This window comes from Chelmon rostratus, chromosome 2 (genome assembly GCF_017976325.1).
Source record: "Chelmon rostratus isolate fCheRos1 chromosome 2, fCheRos1.pri, whole genome shotgun sequence".
NCBI lineage: Eukaryota > Metazoa > Chordata > Actinopteri > Chaetodontiformes > Chaetodontidae > Chelmon > Chelmon rostratus.
The window spans coordinates 5,915,863-5,932,456 of record NC_055659.1 but is presented as its reverse complement, the minus strand read 5'-3'; the positions used below and the strand labels follow the sequence as shown (position 1 = coordinate 5,932,456).

General features: G+C 41.2%; 2 protein-coding genes across 2 annotated transcripts; both read left to right on the top strand.

Annotated features, from left to right (window-relative positions):
- Positions 1-900: 900 nt before the first annotated feature.
- On the top strand, positions 901-6,935 carry zgc:153675 (uncharacterized protein LOC768179 homolog). Its single transcript, XM_041956482.1, has 3 exons — positions 901-1,179; positions 4,036-4,123; positions 5,376-6,935. Exons 1-3 carry the CDS (start codon positions 1,171-1,173, stop codon positions 5,660-5,662), a joined length of 384 nt encoding a protein of 127 aa, XP_041812416.1. The 5' UTR covers positions 901-1,170; the 3' UTR covers positions 5,663-6,935.
- A 1,266-nt stretch (positions 6,936-8,201) lies between these two features.
- hgh1 (HGH1 homolog (S. cerevisiae)) lies at positions 8,202-15,411 on the top strand. The gene is made up of 10 exons (XM_041956679.1): positions 8,202-8,336; positions 8,751-8,873; positions 9,365-9,503; positions 9,724-9,861; positions 10,006-10,157; positions 10,502-10,602; positions 10,865-10,963; positions 12,110-12,201; positions 12,276-12,398; positions 13,812-15,411. Exons 2-10 carry the CDS (start codon positions 8,764-8,766, stop codon positions 14,028-14,030), a joined length of 1,173 nt encoding a protein of 390 aa, XP_041812613.1. The 5' UTR covers positions 8,202-8,336; positions 8,751-8,763; the 3' UTR covers positions 14,031-15,411.
- The last annotated feature ends 1,183 nt before the right edge of the window (positions 15,412-16,594 follow it).

Sequence of the window (16,594 nt, the reverse complement as noted above, 5' to 3'; positions counted from 1 at the left end):
AACAGGCATCTTTACTGTGGCAGCAAAGAGAAGCCATAAATAGATAAATGATAATATGTCGACCAATTTATTTCCTGGTTAAAGAACAGGTGTTTTAAAAAATTGCTCTCCTCTCGGTTGCTCGTCAATTTCTACAGGGCCACAGTTGAAAGCATCCTCTGCCTTAATGTGACAGTGTGGTATGGCAGCTGCACGGCAAAGGAGAGGACACATATTGTATTGTTTATTGTTTAGTATGTTTTATTGCCTTAGTATATATTCATTCTGGTATATTTTTAATTGCTTTTATGAATATTTTTATTGCATGTTGGTTTATTTTATTGTAGTTATCTTAATTTTATTCTTTCTAATCTTCTTATCTTTCTTACTATCTGTTCCTAACATGGGGGGTTGCAATGAAAATTTCATTGACATGCTCAATGGCAATTAAGAGTCTTGAATCTTGAATCTTGAATCAATACTGTTTGTTAAGTACTGACTTCTTGAAGTTTGGTTTGCCCCATATTTAAAGCATGATCACATTTTTACTTTCTTAATTTACACAGTGTGAGCCAAATTGAAGTGTTATGTTTGACTATATTAACCTGTTGACAGGCCATGACGAGAAGAATTCGCCCTTAGTATTTTAGTGTATAACAGTCAATATAAACATTGTGAGAGAAAAGAAAAAACAAATACTGCAGAAGTCAAGAATCATACATAATATATATAATACAAATTCTAAAATAGGTCTGTTCTGTATTCTAGTAACTAGATTATTCTTCTTGACTCTTGAGTAGTCCTCCTCATCACTGAGAAGGGTTTTAATTTGAAGGACCTAAACGGAAGTCCAGTGCGTTTTGTGTGTGTGTGTGTGTGTGTGTGTGTGTGTGTGTGTGTGTGAAGGCGCCACGTCGGCAGAACCAGCAGGGTGAAGAGAGAGCTGCGCAGCTCCGCCTGTAAGTGTGTGTGAGGAGAAGTTAGAAAGCTGCACATTTATGCGATAAAGGCGTGAAAAGAAGAAGAAAAGGCCGTCAATAGTGAGAGCAGCAGGTTTCACACACGCACACAGACCCGGACACACACAGAAACCCATAAATACAGCAGAGTTTGGTTCGGAGGCTGAAACACAAGCTGCTCCTGTCTCAAGTTTCTCTGCCAGGTGTGTTTGTGGGAGAAGCACTGGGAACAATGGTGAAGGTAAGGACCAGCCAGCATCCTTAGTAATGTTAGAATAAATTAAAATATGGTTCACGAACTGCGTGTGAGTGACGGGTTTTCAACAGCAAGTTGCATGACTAGTTTTTCAGCAGCAGGCTACATGGGTGAGTATGTGGACTCTGAGCACAAAAACAGGTTATTTCATTAGTGGTATCCAGTTTAGGTGAAATGGCCTCTTCTCTGTTCTTCTCTGAAAACGAGTAATTTTCTGTCCAGTAAAGGAAGGCGTCACAGCTTCCTGCAAATGTTACTCAAACTCTGATCCAGCTGTGCCAAAACCTCATTTAAAAAAACTCCAAATTTTTACATTAGGTTTGGCTTCCAGACCCAGCTGTTGCAGTATTTAGCAGATACTTTGCAGCATTGGTTCTTCAGCTTAGGATCTGGGCCTGTGGGTCACAAGAAAAAATAGGGGTTGGGTGGATGTTTTGCAATATGGTTTGTATTATATGAAAAGGCATTTCTATTTTTAGCAACAACCATGTGAAATATGCACTAATTTGAATCATATTTGTGTCATTGAATAATTATAGAGTCATGGTTGAATTGCTGTACCCACCTGTAGTAAGAGGGAAGTCACAAGTCAAAAAGGTTAAGCTTACTGACCTACATGGACATGGCCACCAGTCATGCTCAGTGTGGCTGCCACCTGTTAACCACCTCTTTTACTTTATCAAACTATATTTTCTCACAAAGAACGTAAAACATGAGCAAAATGCTGAATTGCATTTGCATGCCATCAAAAGAAAGTGAGGGAAAGGTTGTAATATAAAAACATCATCTTTGGAGTGTGATAAGTACAGTATGTTACATAATTACATGTTTGACTCTGGGCTCAACTGGTCGGTCAGAGACTCCTGTGTGTAATTCAGTTGAAGTAAATAGATTTTCGATTGCATCAAAATTAATTCCTGTGAGACGTCATGCTGGATTTTAGTTTTGTTACAAAGCCACAAACTATGTGAGGTTACCAGTCTATAGTCTATGTTTAGAACTTAATTAAAAGGAGTTGGCCATGACCATAAAACACTAACTCAGAGGTACATTCAGACTGTACATCAGTTTACTATTTAGACAGTGAAGCTTGATTTGATTTTACATTTTGTTTTTGTTTGTTTTTTATGCCTTAATTTAATGAACATAAAGCAGCATATAAACATGTTTTCATGTTTACAATGACTGTACATTTTGGCATTGAGAACAGCAAGCATTGCCATTGAAATACTTGTTTTGGAAAAAGTTGTCTTGGCACTGAGAAATGTTCCACAGAAAAATTGAACACAAGCATTAAAAACTGTTTCACTGTGCAGTTGTTTTTCCACATAAAATTGGACTGGTTTCAAGTTTTAGCTGATTATTTTAGGTTTTGCTGGTCTGGCAGCGGTCTGCTGGAAAAAGCGCTAACCTTACCTAATGTCAGCTGTCATAGCTCATGATAGCTTATGTTAGATTTCATAGCTCACAATAGCTAATGTCAGCTGTCAGAGCTAATGTTAGCTAATGTTTTCTATCAGAGCTAATGTTAGCTAATGTCAGCTATCAGAACTAACATTGTTTTCAATGTGAAAAACAACAACAGTGAAAAATTGACTTATTCTCATGCATGTATTCATTCAGTTACAGAACTTGTGCTTGGAGCAGCCTAAAAGGATGAAGAAAGAGTTTTAGAAATAATTTCCCACAGTTCATGTACCAAATAAAAACGATGCCGCACACCTACAGCCATGGCTTTCACAAGTTCACTTGGAACTTCCAAACCGCAAATAAGTCTGTTTTTCTCTGTCATTGTTTTTCACATAGAATCTCACGTTAGCTTTGATTACCGATATTAGATATCATTAGTGATGATATCTGAGATTAGCTAACATTAGTTCTGATAGCTGACATTAGCTATCGTTCGTGACTATACCTGAGATAAGCTAACAATAGCTCTGATAACTGACATTAGCTAACATTAGCTATGATATCTGACATTAGCTATCTTTCGTGATAATACCTGAGATAAGCTAACATTAACTCTGATAACTGACATTAGCTATCATTAGCTGACAATAGCTAACATTAGCTCTGATAGCTGACATTAGCTAAAGTTAGCACTTAGCACAGACCGCATAGCATAAAGTCAATTCAGAAAATAACTTGCACAGATTACAGTCACTGTAAAAAAAACTTTTCTTTTATTTAACAAAAGAAACCACAGTCATCAAAAGTTAAAAGGACACTCCAGTAATTTAGTATTTCACATCTTTACACCAAGCTCACACTGGATCCTACATTTCCCACAATGCAACTGAATATGTTTCTTTCATTAGACCTTCCCCATTTGGTAAATACCCACATCCTCAAATCTCCACATAACCAGTTTGTATAAATGTGATGTCTCTAATCTTAAAATGAGATAACCCTGATAACATCACTTTGACATCACCGGAGTTGATATACGGTCTTGACGTAGCTCCTCCAGAATTACATTATACAACTGTTTTGACAGCCTGAGCAGTGAAAACAGTTGTAGTGCAACACATGACCAGTATACTGATGTGTTAAATTGGAGTGCCCCTTTAAATGTTGTTGTAAATTAGTGAAATACAGTTTAAAATTTGCAACATTTTTGACAGCAATCAGGAACTATCTGATCAAAGAAGTCAACACGATTATGACTCCGGCCAGAAGTTTGATGCCAAATTTCAGTATGTGGCAGTTTTTGATACTGAGTGCGATGACAATTAAAAAAAAGTTTAATGCCCAGTCATGTAAGTATTAGAGGTAGAGATGTACTGTGACGGTTGGTTTATTCAGAGTAAAGAAAACCAGGGGGTTTCCTGTTTTTTCCAGAATGTGAACAGCATCAACGTGGAGCCCCAGCCTGGGACCAGCGTGGCCTCAGGCGAAGTCGAACCCGCCGACAGCCAATCCACAGAGGGTAAGCAGAGAGCTCCCCGGGCTGTGGCTAAACGCTGAAGCATCAGCAGGGAATATGGTGCAATCTGTGCTCACATGTTGCCCTCTGCTATTTCAGAAATGGTTTGTCAGGGGAGTATGTGTGTTTGTGTAAGAGTGGTTGTGGCTCCAACCTGCTATTTAAGTCCCAACACATTTTGTACCAGTTTAGTCCCTCACTGCTGCTCTCAGTAAACATATCTGCTGTTATTGAATGACACATAATTCTGTTTTCAACAGATCAGTCCTGATTAGAGTTTACTCACCAGGTGAACTGTAGACATTGGGGGGTGGTTAAGAGAGCCAAGATTTAAAGATCCTGGTTATGTTAAAACACCAAAAGGACCATAAATATCAAAATTTCTTCTCAGTTGACTGTTTTGGGGGTTTTTTTAGCCATGGCTCTAAGGATGTGAAGGCTGGTCAGTCCACCACTTCACAGACATTCATGGTGCTCAGAGGATGAATCCTAATTCGTTGGTGATCCCCATTGCTTTAGCGCCACCAGCAGACCAAAGTTTTGACTCATCCAGTAAAATATTTCCACATTGACTTGATTTTGCACAGAAATTTATGGCGCCCAGACAACGTAATAATTTAGTACTTCCAGTACGTTGGTGACTGACTTTTCATTAAGCAACATCATGTCAAATATTTATTTATATTATTTGACCAAATTTTCTGCAAAATACCTGCAAAAATACTGGTGGTAATAGTTTTGCATGCTAACGTGCTAAACTAAGATTTGCATGGGCTGAGCATTATACTGATTCAATGTGTTTGTTAGTATGCTGGTGTTAGCATTTAGCTGCCCGACTGCAGCTTCACAGAGCTGCTACTGTGGCTGTGGAGTTCCTTCACGAACACACACTAGTTTATTTTCACTCCATCCTGCTGCCAGAAATATACACAAGAGAGGCTGAAAACAGTCCCCCACTGAAAATGCACAATTTCCTTCTGTTTGAGTCGCGTTTGCTAAAAGCATAACTCATTAACTACAGGACCAGTTAATGAGATCAGTTTTTAACCATTTCTGTCTTCAGTAGGAACCAAAGGTCAGAGCAGAGAAGTCAGAAAGTAAAGACAAACAGAAGAACACATTGTCAAACTGGGTCTTTCCATGGAATAAAATAAAAATAAAATCTCTCAGACATTGTCCAGCAGTGCAGGAATACATGTACAGTAATAGAAAACTGAGCATTGTGGTGCTTCATGTATGTTTGATGTCTCTTCAGGTTCTGGTAAGGACCACATGGAGCCCGCCCCTGGCATGATGTGGCGGGTGACTGGAGGTCTCTTCAACGTCACCAAGGGAGTCGTGGGTGCGGCAGTGGGCGGGGTGGCCTGGGTGGGCGGCAAGAGCCTGGAGATCACCAAGTCGGCCGTGACCACTGTGCCCTCGGTGGGGGTGGGGCTGGTGAAGGGCGGGGTGTCTGCCGTGGCCGGCGGCGTCTCTTCGGTGGGCTCGACGGTAGCCAACAAGGTCCCGTTCACGGCCAAGAGGAAAGACAAGGCCGAGTGAAGGATGGTGAAGATGATGATGATTAATGATGATGATGGACTTGCCCCGCCCTGAGCCAACGGAGAGAGGCTGTCAGCTGATCTCTCTCCTCTGCCAATCGAACTCCACAGTGCCTTCTGATGCCGGTCTCGGTCTTGAACCTGGTAGTCTTGTTACCATAAAGAGATCAAGGCTTTGATGCAAACACTACAGTACCGAAAAATTCAGTAGTACTATGTTACCATAACAACCCAGAATTACAAGATACTTTGAGTCACTGAAACGCTTCACACAAAGGTCCTCATCTGACTCGGAGTGGGATTTGTTTGGCCCCAGGCAGATTACATGGACCCGGATCCACTTCAGCTCACGGTGGACGACGTCATGAATTATCTGTTTACAATCCAGACTGATGCTGTTTCAGTCCTCTTTCTTCTCTTCTCTCTCTCCAAACTACACATACGTGGTGAAATGTTTCTGACATAAGATGCTGATTTTTAGTCTTTTTGTTTGTTTGTTTGTTTTTTTGCAAAGGTATTGAAGTACTATTGAAATCTGTGTGACCAGAACACAGAAAAATTAAATGTTTCAACATTGGAAGGGAAGGATCAGCCACATTCTTCAGCCTGCAGCCTTCACTGTGTCTGACCTCCTTTTATCTCTTGGAAGAGTTCGGGTCGGTGTTTTACCCTGCAGCCTTGGATCTGCGTCACTCCTCCTAAATGCATGTCTGAAGCCTGTAGACACAATCACAAGTACAACAAGGGCTCAGGCCTTTTTCCACAGCTATATTATTGTTGAAATGTTTTGTTTTCAGTATGTGTGACATGCTAAAATGCTGCGTTGGACCTTGACAAGATTAAGATTTAAGCAAAAGACATTCAGCAGCATTTGATTCACTGATGGTTGTTTGAGAACAAAAGTGCCCGATGTTGTCTGAACCGGTCAGTCAGTAAAGGTTGAACTGTGCCTTCAACACAAGGTGAACACTGTACTGTAGTGCAGGCAACATTCGTGAACATTTGTATGTGATTTCAGCATTTCAATGCAACGTTTGGAGTGAGTGGGAGCTGTTGCTGATGGGACTAAACTATTTGAATGTCTTGTATGTGTTTTTTGGATATATCAATAAAATAGTTTGGAAGGTTACGAGTGACCTGTGGAGTTTTCTTGTGAATAAACCAGAGTTGTCCTGCACTTCCTTCTTCACAAAACATTTTTAAGCCTTTTAAATCCTGCATTGTTTGATCCATGTTTACTCCGACCCTGATTCCAAAAAAGTTTGGACGCTTTGTAAAAGATGAATAAAAAATCATTTGCAAATGAGCTGTGTTTACTGAAACTGGTTTTACAATGTGTTCTATCACCTGTTACCAAACAACCTGTTTACCTGTGGAATGATCCAAACAGGTGTTTCGGAGCATTCCACAACTTTCCCAGTCTTTTATTGCTCCTGTCCCAACTTGTTGAGAATAAGCAAATATTTACAAAAATCAATGAAGCTGATGAGTTCAAACATTAAATATATTGGGCTGTTTTCAATTGAGTTTATGTCAAAGAGTGAAAGTTTTCACATTTTGTCTTATTTATGTTCTAGACAGCATCCCAGTTTTTTTGGAGTTGGGGTTGTTGTTTGTTCTTTTCTTTCTCCCTGCGTTTATTGTCACACTGCTGCACATCTTGCCATTTTACCTCCACCTGTTGATCAATGTAATTATGTGACACCATTGGCTCTGAAACAAACTAACAGACCCATCATTGTAAAACAGATCCATAGCCCAATTAGAGGGGAAAAAATTATATAACATACTGACTCACAATAGGACTGTGTGTGTGTGTGTGTGCATCATAACATGTAAAGGGAACCTCTTGTTGCAAATTTCAATTTAAAGGTGCCCTGTGGAGTTTTCTTATAAACACATTTTCTGCTAAAATTCAGTGTTTCTCATCAAAATGAAGTGTGTTATCTTCAGGGTCTAAAACACCTTTATTAAACAGCATGTGCAGTATGACCAGCATACAATTTTAGGATACTGAGGCTGCCTCTCTGTACTGCCCGTGGCCAAAATAAGCCCCCGGCTACATATAATTATTATTATTTCAACTTTTCAAACACCATAATAGAGATAAGTGACATAAAATACTTTGAGCCTAGTAGCACATTACACTAAAAATAACACAAAGAGGCAAAAAAGTGATCGCCAAGGTCTTATAAATATGTACAATACATATCAAAAGATATCAAATAAAATAATAAATATAAAAAGGAATATAAAAAAGGAAATAAACCAGCACATTTTAAGATTGATATGCCAACAAAGAGACTGGGGGACTACTGTTTCCAACACCGGATGTGATGTTCACCCAAATTCAAAACAACATGAACAGATTTTTAAACAGATTTTTAGTATGCTTGTTTCTGTCTCGTTCGGATCGTGCAGAAGGTCATTAAACTACATTTTGGGACGTTATTCACACTTAGCTACCACTAGGGGGCAGTAATGTTCACTCAGCGCCATTTAAGACGCTGAAAACAAAGAAGAAGCAGCTAACCCGGAAGAAAGGCTGGTAGCTGCAGTGTATCGGTCCACATGTAGTCACGCTGTGTGACTACACATGCTGTTTAATGTTAAAGAAATATAGAAGAGTTGTAACAGCGAAATGAAAAGCAGACAAGTCCTATAGCTCGTTAAAGGTAGGATATTTTTTTACACCAGATGGTCATTTTTTGGAAAAACAGACACTAATGTCACTGAGCGCTCACAAAGAAGACTCAAAGAGTTCAGCACGATTTTGTCAAACTGTCATAAAATGTCGTGGAAACTTTAACCTCATGTTTGGCAAAAAAGTCAAAAGATTTTCAGAGTTATTTAACTTTAGCTGCTGTTGTTAACAGTTTTTGTATCCGCTATGGCAACTAACTCCCTCTGAAAACGTACTTCAAAGTGTGTCAGTCATGGTAAAATATATAGCAGTAAATATCCTTTCATGGGAGGTTTGGTTTTGCTGATTTCAGATCTGTCAGTGAGTCTTGCAGTAAGTAAATCAGTAGCATGCTGTATTGTTGTCAGAGCTGACGGCTGGTTGTGGTTTTATTTCTGTCCATTAGACACTGTTAAAAGATGTTGAGTGATTCTGAGGCTGCAGAGCTGCTCTCCTTCCTAGCCCCCAGTACACGTCCTGATGTCAAAGGTCATGCCACAGAGTACATCATGGGACTGTCTGGAAACAGGTAAGAAGAGGAGGAAGATGATGATGATGATACCATTAATAATGTACTGACTCTCAGCTAATGCAAATGCTAGACCCGTCCTGAATCAGACTGGACTCTGATGCTCTTCGTCCATTGCGTCCAATGTAATAAATGTGCTAAACTATGAGCAGGACACAGAGTGTGAATGTGTTTCTTCACCTCACACATGACAGTCAGAGGCATTAAAATGTATGTTTTAGATGGGTAAAATTTCTCAACTATGGGTATTGTGTATTGATGAAAGTGCACCACTAATAATGTGTAATAGTAAAGCAAAAGTAAAATATGAATAAAAGCAGGAACCTCCAGACTAAATGAAAGAAAGGGGCTGTTTTGTGTCAGCTGCTAACCTGTTGTTAACTGAAAATTGACTGATGTTAGCAGGATTTATCTGGATGGATTTACACCCTCCTGCTCCATCACTCAGCTGATTGTTTACTAACTTAAAGTTTGTATTTGTTTATTTTCAGGGATGGCTGCCGCTTCCTCCGCTCTAAACCGGACTTACTTGCTGCCCTGTTTGCTCTGACTTGTGACCCCTCTATTGCTATAGTGAAGGACTGTTACCACATCTTCATCAACCTGTCAGCTGATGAGACTCTGCACCAGGTGATCAGTCTTGATTGATCAGCAGTCTGGTCTAAATGGACTAGTATTAATATATAGCTACTTGACTGTCCGAGAGTGAGACATTGTTGTGATAACCAACATTTGACAAACAAAACAAAAAGAACGGTACAACGCTCAGAGATGTTGTAGATTCACTGTTGGTTTCCTCTTTGAAGACAAAGATGTTACAGGTGTCTGTTCTTGGTTTTGTCTCATCCAGGTTTTGGTGGCAGATGTCAAATTTCTTCCAGCATTGTTAAAGAACCTCTTTGATCCAGAGTACATGTTGTCTGACCAGATCGGCACCATCCTGTCCAACCTGACTCGCCATGAGAAGACCTGCAAGATTGTGTTCAGGGTGATTAATCTACTCATTTGGGATGGGAAAAGGTTTTGGCTGATACAGGTTGACTTGTGATCCCACACAGGACCACAAAGACCCTCAGATCATTTGGTTGAGCTGCTGGATAGTGAGAGATGAAGTGCTTCTTTGCTGTTTCAGGTCCTTCAGGAGGGGGTTGGTCTGGCTCAGCTGGTGGAGATCTTCTGTACAGAAGGTTACAACAAGTACGCTAAGCTCCACTGCGTGGGTCCTCTGCTGTCCAACCTGACACAGCTGCCCGAGGCCAGAAACTTCATCATGGACAAGGACAGGTGACTGATCTGCGTCTCCCGGTTTTTGTAATTTTTCAAAGCTGACAAAGGGTTTGATAACCCTTTCTGAAGCAATTTGAAAGACGTGCACACATGTAGAAATGGGCAAAGCCCCGGTCACACAGCAAAGTCCTTTTTTAATATTTCTTCCCTCCCTCACTATCAGACATTGTTCACATCAGTGTGTGTGTGTGCGTGTGTGTGTGTGTGCGTGTGTGTGTGCGTGTGCGTGTGTATATGCGTGTGTATATGCGTGTGTATATGCGTGTGTATATGCGTGTGTATATGCGTGTGTATATGCGCGTGTGTGTGTGTGTGCGCGTGCGCGTGTGTGTGTTTTGCAGGTGTGTAGTCCAGAGGTTGTTGCCCTTCACTCAGTACCAGGGATCAAGTGTTAGGAGGGGCGGAGTCATTGGCACCCTACGCAATTGTTGCTTTGACCACGGTGAGACACATAAACACACACATACACACACAGCTCACTTCATTTGATTTAGCAGGTCACAGTATAGTTGTCTGATATCAAAACATCCAAGGAGCATTGACTCGGCCTAAAACTGGATCCTCTGAACATTTGCCTGAGTGTTAAACTCATGACAGTTAGAGAGAATAAATCAGAGAAATGCGAGAGCTGCCGCATCAGGTGTGTCCTCACTGAACTGTAGCAAGTACTGCATCTGATCCAGACCTCTCCTCAATCTGTCCAGCCCTTCATGAGTGGTTGCTAAGCGACGCTGTGGACATCCTGCCCTTCCTCCTGCTGCCGCTGGCTGGTCCAGAGGAGCTGACCGAGGAGGAAAATGATGGTGAGTCTGGAGATGTTATCTGTTTTCTTTTTTGTCTACAAAACCCATGAACGACCAACCATGAACTGATTGACTAACATGTGTTGTTTTCTTCCTCCGTGCTGTAGAGCTCCTATTGTTCAAAAACTTAAAAACCCATCAATGAGCCACACGGTTGCACTGACATGTTCCTTCATTGCCATGAACGCACACACTTATTTTGAGTCAGTCCAACATAACATTTGCTGAAAACCAGCTGTGTCCCAGCTGTTTAGGACCTTTTTTAAACATTCGTTTTGTAAAGCTTCAGTAGGAACCAATGGGTCAGAGTGGGTGTGGAAGTCAGAAAGTATTAAAGCATACCTTTCGTTTTTTACAACCTGGACCTTATTTGTAGCATTAATTACGCCCATTTACTCACCCAGACAACTTTGGTGGCATTTGGAGTCGTTTTGAAGAAATTAGAGGAGCGGCGCGTATATCCGTATAATGCGAGTACTCGGGGCATCCATGCGCAGCCTCTATATAACGCATAATCTGCGGCGAAACTCGTTCATATTCCAATATTTTGTTATGATATGCTGGTGCTAATCCCCTCTGAGCCTGCGGTCGGCTAGTTTAGCTGTAGTTTGCCACAGCTATGGTTCGTTATTGCGTATTCGTAGCCGACCGCCGCAGAGTTAGCCGTGTTGTGGCTGGCTGCTGGCAGCGCCCGGCGTTCGGTAATGACATCATCCACGTCAGAAGTAGTTGTCTAGAGACGCCGGATGTTGATAACATGCCACCACGGGCTCAGAGGGGAATAGCACCAGCATATCATAACAAAATATTGGAATATGAATGAGTTTCGCCGCAGATTATGCGTTATATAGAGGCTGCGCATGGATGCCCCGAGTACTCGCATTATACGGATATACGCGCCGCTCCTCTGGGGCTAATTTCTTCAAAACGACTCCAAATGCCACCAAAGTTACCTGGGTGAGTAAATGGGCGTATTTAATGCTAGAAATAAGGTCCAGGTTGTAAAAAACGAAAGTCATCCTTTAAGATGAAGGTTCTGCTCAAATTCTTGTCGAAACTAAATGTTTTTTGTGGATCACAATCTAAATGAAGCCTGAACACAGCACAGCTGGTTCTGACTCTAACAAAGGTTTACGTGTTGTTCAGGTCTACCTGTGGACCTGCAGTACCTCCCAGAGGACAAGAAGAGAGAAGAAGACCCCGACATCAGAAAGATGCTGCTGGAAACACTTCTGCTGGTACGACACAACAGACGCACACGTGTGTACTCATGTTTTCATGTTGAGATCTTCACTGTTCGTCTCTTGCGCAGCTGACAGCGACCAAAGCTGGCCGGCAGACGCTGAAAGACAAGAACGTCTATCCAATCATGAGAGAGTTCCACAACTGGGAGAAAGACATCCAGGTTACAGCAGCCTGTGAGAAACTGGTTCAGGTAGGAAAGATTGAATCATCAACTAAAATCTTCAAAGCTTTAAACTGTTAAATACGTCAACTAGAATACTAACCACCAAGTAATGAAACGTTTTTCTTTGTGCTTTTAATTTGAAGGTTGGGCACCCAAACTGGAAGTTTTAGTCCTATGTTACGGTGGCTCCCCACCCCTTACAAAACAAAAATGCAGAGTGTCAGGCGTGACAACACGGCAGACATTTGACAGGTGTGTTTAATAACATTAAAGATGGCTCGCTGATAGTTTACTGGGAAACTTAATGTAACTGAGCCGTCACTAATGTTATTAATTCTACATGCCCTAAGTCAAAATGTCCACTGTGAACAAGATGCATCATAGTGCATCATAGTGGGTTCTGATATTGTGCATGCCGGCTCACAGTTAAACTGTCATCACATTTTCCTCAATGTTTTGACCTCTCATTCACACACAAACAGCTAGCTAAGTCACTAAAATAGAGTTTTGTTTGTAATAATTCCCTTCAAAGTGCATATTATTCAAAACTCTGGTTTCTGTGTGTCCGTGTGTTCATGTAAAACATAGTGTGTGGGGAAACGATGATGCTACACTAACAAAAAAAAATCTTCAAAAGACCATTTTACATAGCCAGCCTATTGTTTAACCCTGCAGTGCTATTGGATGGTAAATGTGTTTATAGGTCCGGCCATTGGGCCATGAACTCATACAACCTGCAACCTTTGGGGGTATTTGGGTCTTACAGGGTTAATGAGGATGCATCTGGAACAACAACAGTGATGAAATACTGGTTGGTTTACGTCTGGATAGCTCTGCTGTGGCGTGTGCCAGGAAAGTGTTCAATAACTACGAATAAATAATTAGCTGCAACTGTTTGTGTTTTTAAGTTACTACCACCAACAGAAAATAAGCTCATGATGCACGCTCACAGTTTTCTTCTCTGGTATTTGACGGATGTGGATTTTATCGCCACTGACCGGCTCAACATGCTGGTTTGAGCATTTGGAATCACTTTTGTCTCCTCGTGTGTACGGAAATATTTTGTAAAAGGCAGATCCAGTGAACAGAATTATTGATTTTATCAGAAGGGGAAAATGTCTGTTTTAAAGAATATCAACATATGTTTGGTTAAGGGTTTTAAATAGAATAGAGCCTTTGTTAATATTATCAGAAACACCTCTAAAACACTCTTATGACAAGTCAATATGTCTGTTGTGAAAAAGCCCAACACAGCAGAAGCACGAACTACATCATCCAAAATTACTATTAAATAACACCTCCATAAAACGGCTTCAAACTGAATATCTGATGGATTTACTGCAGAGCTGTTGGATTAGACTGCGTTAGCTTTAGCTTGGTGGGTATAATAAACTGGCAGCTGGATGCATATGTCATGTAGCGAACCCTCTATGCCTCCAGGTGCTGATAGGAGACGAGCCGGAGCAGGGCATGGAGAACCTCATGGAGGTGGAGATTCCTGAGGACGTGGAGGAGAAACTGAAGGAGGCTGACATCAAAGAACAGCAGGAGCTGGAGAGAGAGCAGGAGCAGATGAAAAAGGAGGAGGAGGAAGAGAAGAAGAAGAGCAGTGATTCGGAGGGGACAGGCAAAGGACAGGAGGATGGACTCATGCAATAAAGCCTGTTTTTAGACCTGGAATCTGTGTGGCTTCATCATCTGCTGTGTCTGTGACGGCTGTCGGTTTAACGTTCTGTGCGGCTTCATTCAGACACGACAGGACAGTTACAGAACGACCCGCAGAGTGAGCTCCATCACTGCTGGAGAACCGCAAGTGATGATATAAGAGAAGAGGATTGTTTCCTGTTCAGCCTGCAGCAGTGATGGATTTTAAAACTCATTCTTCTGTTAAAACCTTTTAATGTGAGGGATACTCAACCTGCCGCTCACACCGAATCTACTCTACTTCAACTATAGCTGAATTCTGATGTCTGACAGTGATGAAGGATGTCAACATGTGAAGGTGGGAGTCATTTAAATGAGATTCAAGGTGTTTGTTGCTGTTGTTTTTCCTCCTTTGTCCCAGAAAATCATTTTATAGGTGCATCTGACATGAGAGGAGTCTCAGCAACTTAGAATGGATTCATTCACACTGTTTTGAGTTTATTCAAATCATAATTATTTGATTAGAAATTGTGAATGACAAATTTATCAATGTGTTACAAAAACCCATGTCGTCATGACTTTACCATAAAGTGGCTCTCTCTTATGTGTAAAATCAAACACTATGTGCTGAGATGCATTCTGAGCTGCTGACGGAGCATCTCTCAACTCTCAATTCCACTTTAAGTCGGTTTAAGGGTGGAAAAAGTCATTTTCTTCCACTCTGATTGTATCATAAAACTATAAATTCTGCGTCGTGTTGTTCCACCTCTTCATTAATGTGTACACCGAGTGAAATATTCAAACCCAACACTTTTTTTTATGGTTTCTCCTTCCCTTCAAATAGAAATATTTTTATCTGCTGCATCATTTCACACACACTTTCACAAAATTCAGCCAGACAGATTAGAAATCATGAGAAACGCTTAACTCGAGATCTTAAAATAAAGTTCTGTGAGTTTGAACAATGTTTGGTTGCACAGAACGAGATATTAACGACTTTTCTTTGATGTTTTGGCTTTAAAAGGAAAAAAACACAAAACACATGATCACTGTTAAACAGAACAGCTGATGCTGATGTACACTGCGTCTGTGTTTGTTGATGTGTTTCAATATATTCTAGCATTATTATTAGAATATTATTACAAATAAAATATCAGATCTGAAGTGTTCCACCAGAGGAATTATATTCTTTTTCAGTCCGATGTTCTCAAACACATTGTATAAATGTTTTTACAGGCTGAGTAAAACCAACCAGTAAACTGATGGTGTGGAGAATTTGCTTCATGCCCCTTCAATAAATTGATACATTAAAAAAAATGTATTTCCACTCCAATCAATAATTCAGTGTTCTTATTCTGTCTGATGAATGATGAATAAATGATTGTTAATTTTTAGTATTTCGTCAATTTGTCTGAAAACGTTTGTTTCCTTCTTTAACATTTGCATTTTGAGATTCATTTAAAGACGACTCTCACTAAAGCTGCTCAAGTTGGTCATCGGGGGCATAAAATCCACTTTCAGATCCACTTTGACCCCGTTCACATACATGTAGTCATTGGAAACATTGATAATATGAAGATATTGATTGATATACACTGCTCACAAAAATTAAAGGAACACCTTTTTCATTGGCCCTGGCATGAATTGAATTAAACCTGTCTGATAATTTTCTGGTTGGTTAAGCAGCTGAGGGCCTCGTTAATCAATTTCAGCTGTATTGGTGTTCATGGAATAAACAACAGGTGCACTTCAGTGGCAACAATTAGAAAACCCTCAAAACAGGACTGGTTTTACATGTGGAGGTCATTTCAAGTTTCTCCCTCTTCATCTTTTTCGGCTGGTTTTCCACTCGTGCTGATTTTGGCTTGCGTAAATATCCCTACTGGCAGTATGAGGCGATTCCTTAACCCTACAGAAGTTGCACAGGTTGTCCAACTTCTCCAGGATGGCACATCCACCCGTGCTGCAGCAAGAAGGTTTAATGTGTCTCCCAGCACAATCTCCAGAACATGGAGGAGATTTCAGGAGACTGGTGGTTATTCTCGGAGAGCTGGACAGGGCCGTAGAAGGTCCTCAACCCCTCAGCAGGACCGATACCTGCTCCTTTGTGCAAGGCGGAACAGGCTGAGCACTGCTCGTGCCCTACAGAATGACCTCCAGAGGGCCACTGGTGTGAATGTCTCTACCCAAACAATCAGGAGCAGACTTCATGAAGGTGGCCTGAGGGCCCGACGTCCTGTAGTGGGCCCTGTGCTCAGTGCCCAGCACCGTGGAGCTCAACTGGCATTTGCTCAAGAACACCAGAATTGGCAAGTCCGCCACTGGCGCCCTGTACTTTTCACAGACGAGAGCAGGTTCACCCTGAGCACCTGTGATAGACGTGAAAGAGTCTGGAGAAGACAAGGAGAACGCTATGCTGACTGCAACGTCGTTCAACGTGACAGGTTTGGTGGTGGGTCAGTGATGGTCTGGGGAGGCATATCCATGGAGGGACGCACAGACCTCTACTGCCTAGGAAATGGTGCTCTGACTGCCATAAGGTATCGAGATGAAATCCTTGAACCCATTGTCAGACCCTA

Excerpts from the sequence above, each read along its gene's own strand:
- zgc:153675 (XM_041956482.1), top strand. Across the intron at positions 4,124-5,375 it reads CGACAGCCAATCCACAGAGG|GTTCTGGTAAGGACCACATG; the intron begins GTAAGCAGAGAG and ends ATGTCTCTTCAG.
- hgh1 (XM_041956679.1), top strand. The coding sequence starts at position 8,764 with ATGTTGAGTGATTCTGAGGCTGCAGAGCTGCTCTCCTTCCTAGCCCCC. Across the intron at positions 12,202-12,275 it reads TGCTGGAAACACTTCTGCTG|CTGACAGCGACCAAAGCTGG; the intron begins GTACGACACAAC and ends TCTCTTGCGCAG. Across the intron at positions 12,399-13,811 it reads CCTGTGAGAAACTGGTTCAG|GTGCTGATAGGAGACGAGCC; the intron begins GTAGGAAAGATT and ends CTATGCCTCCAG.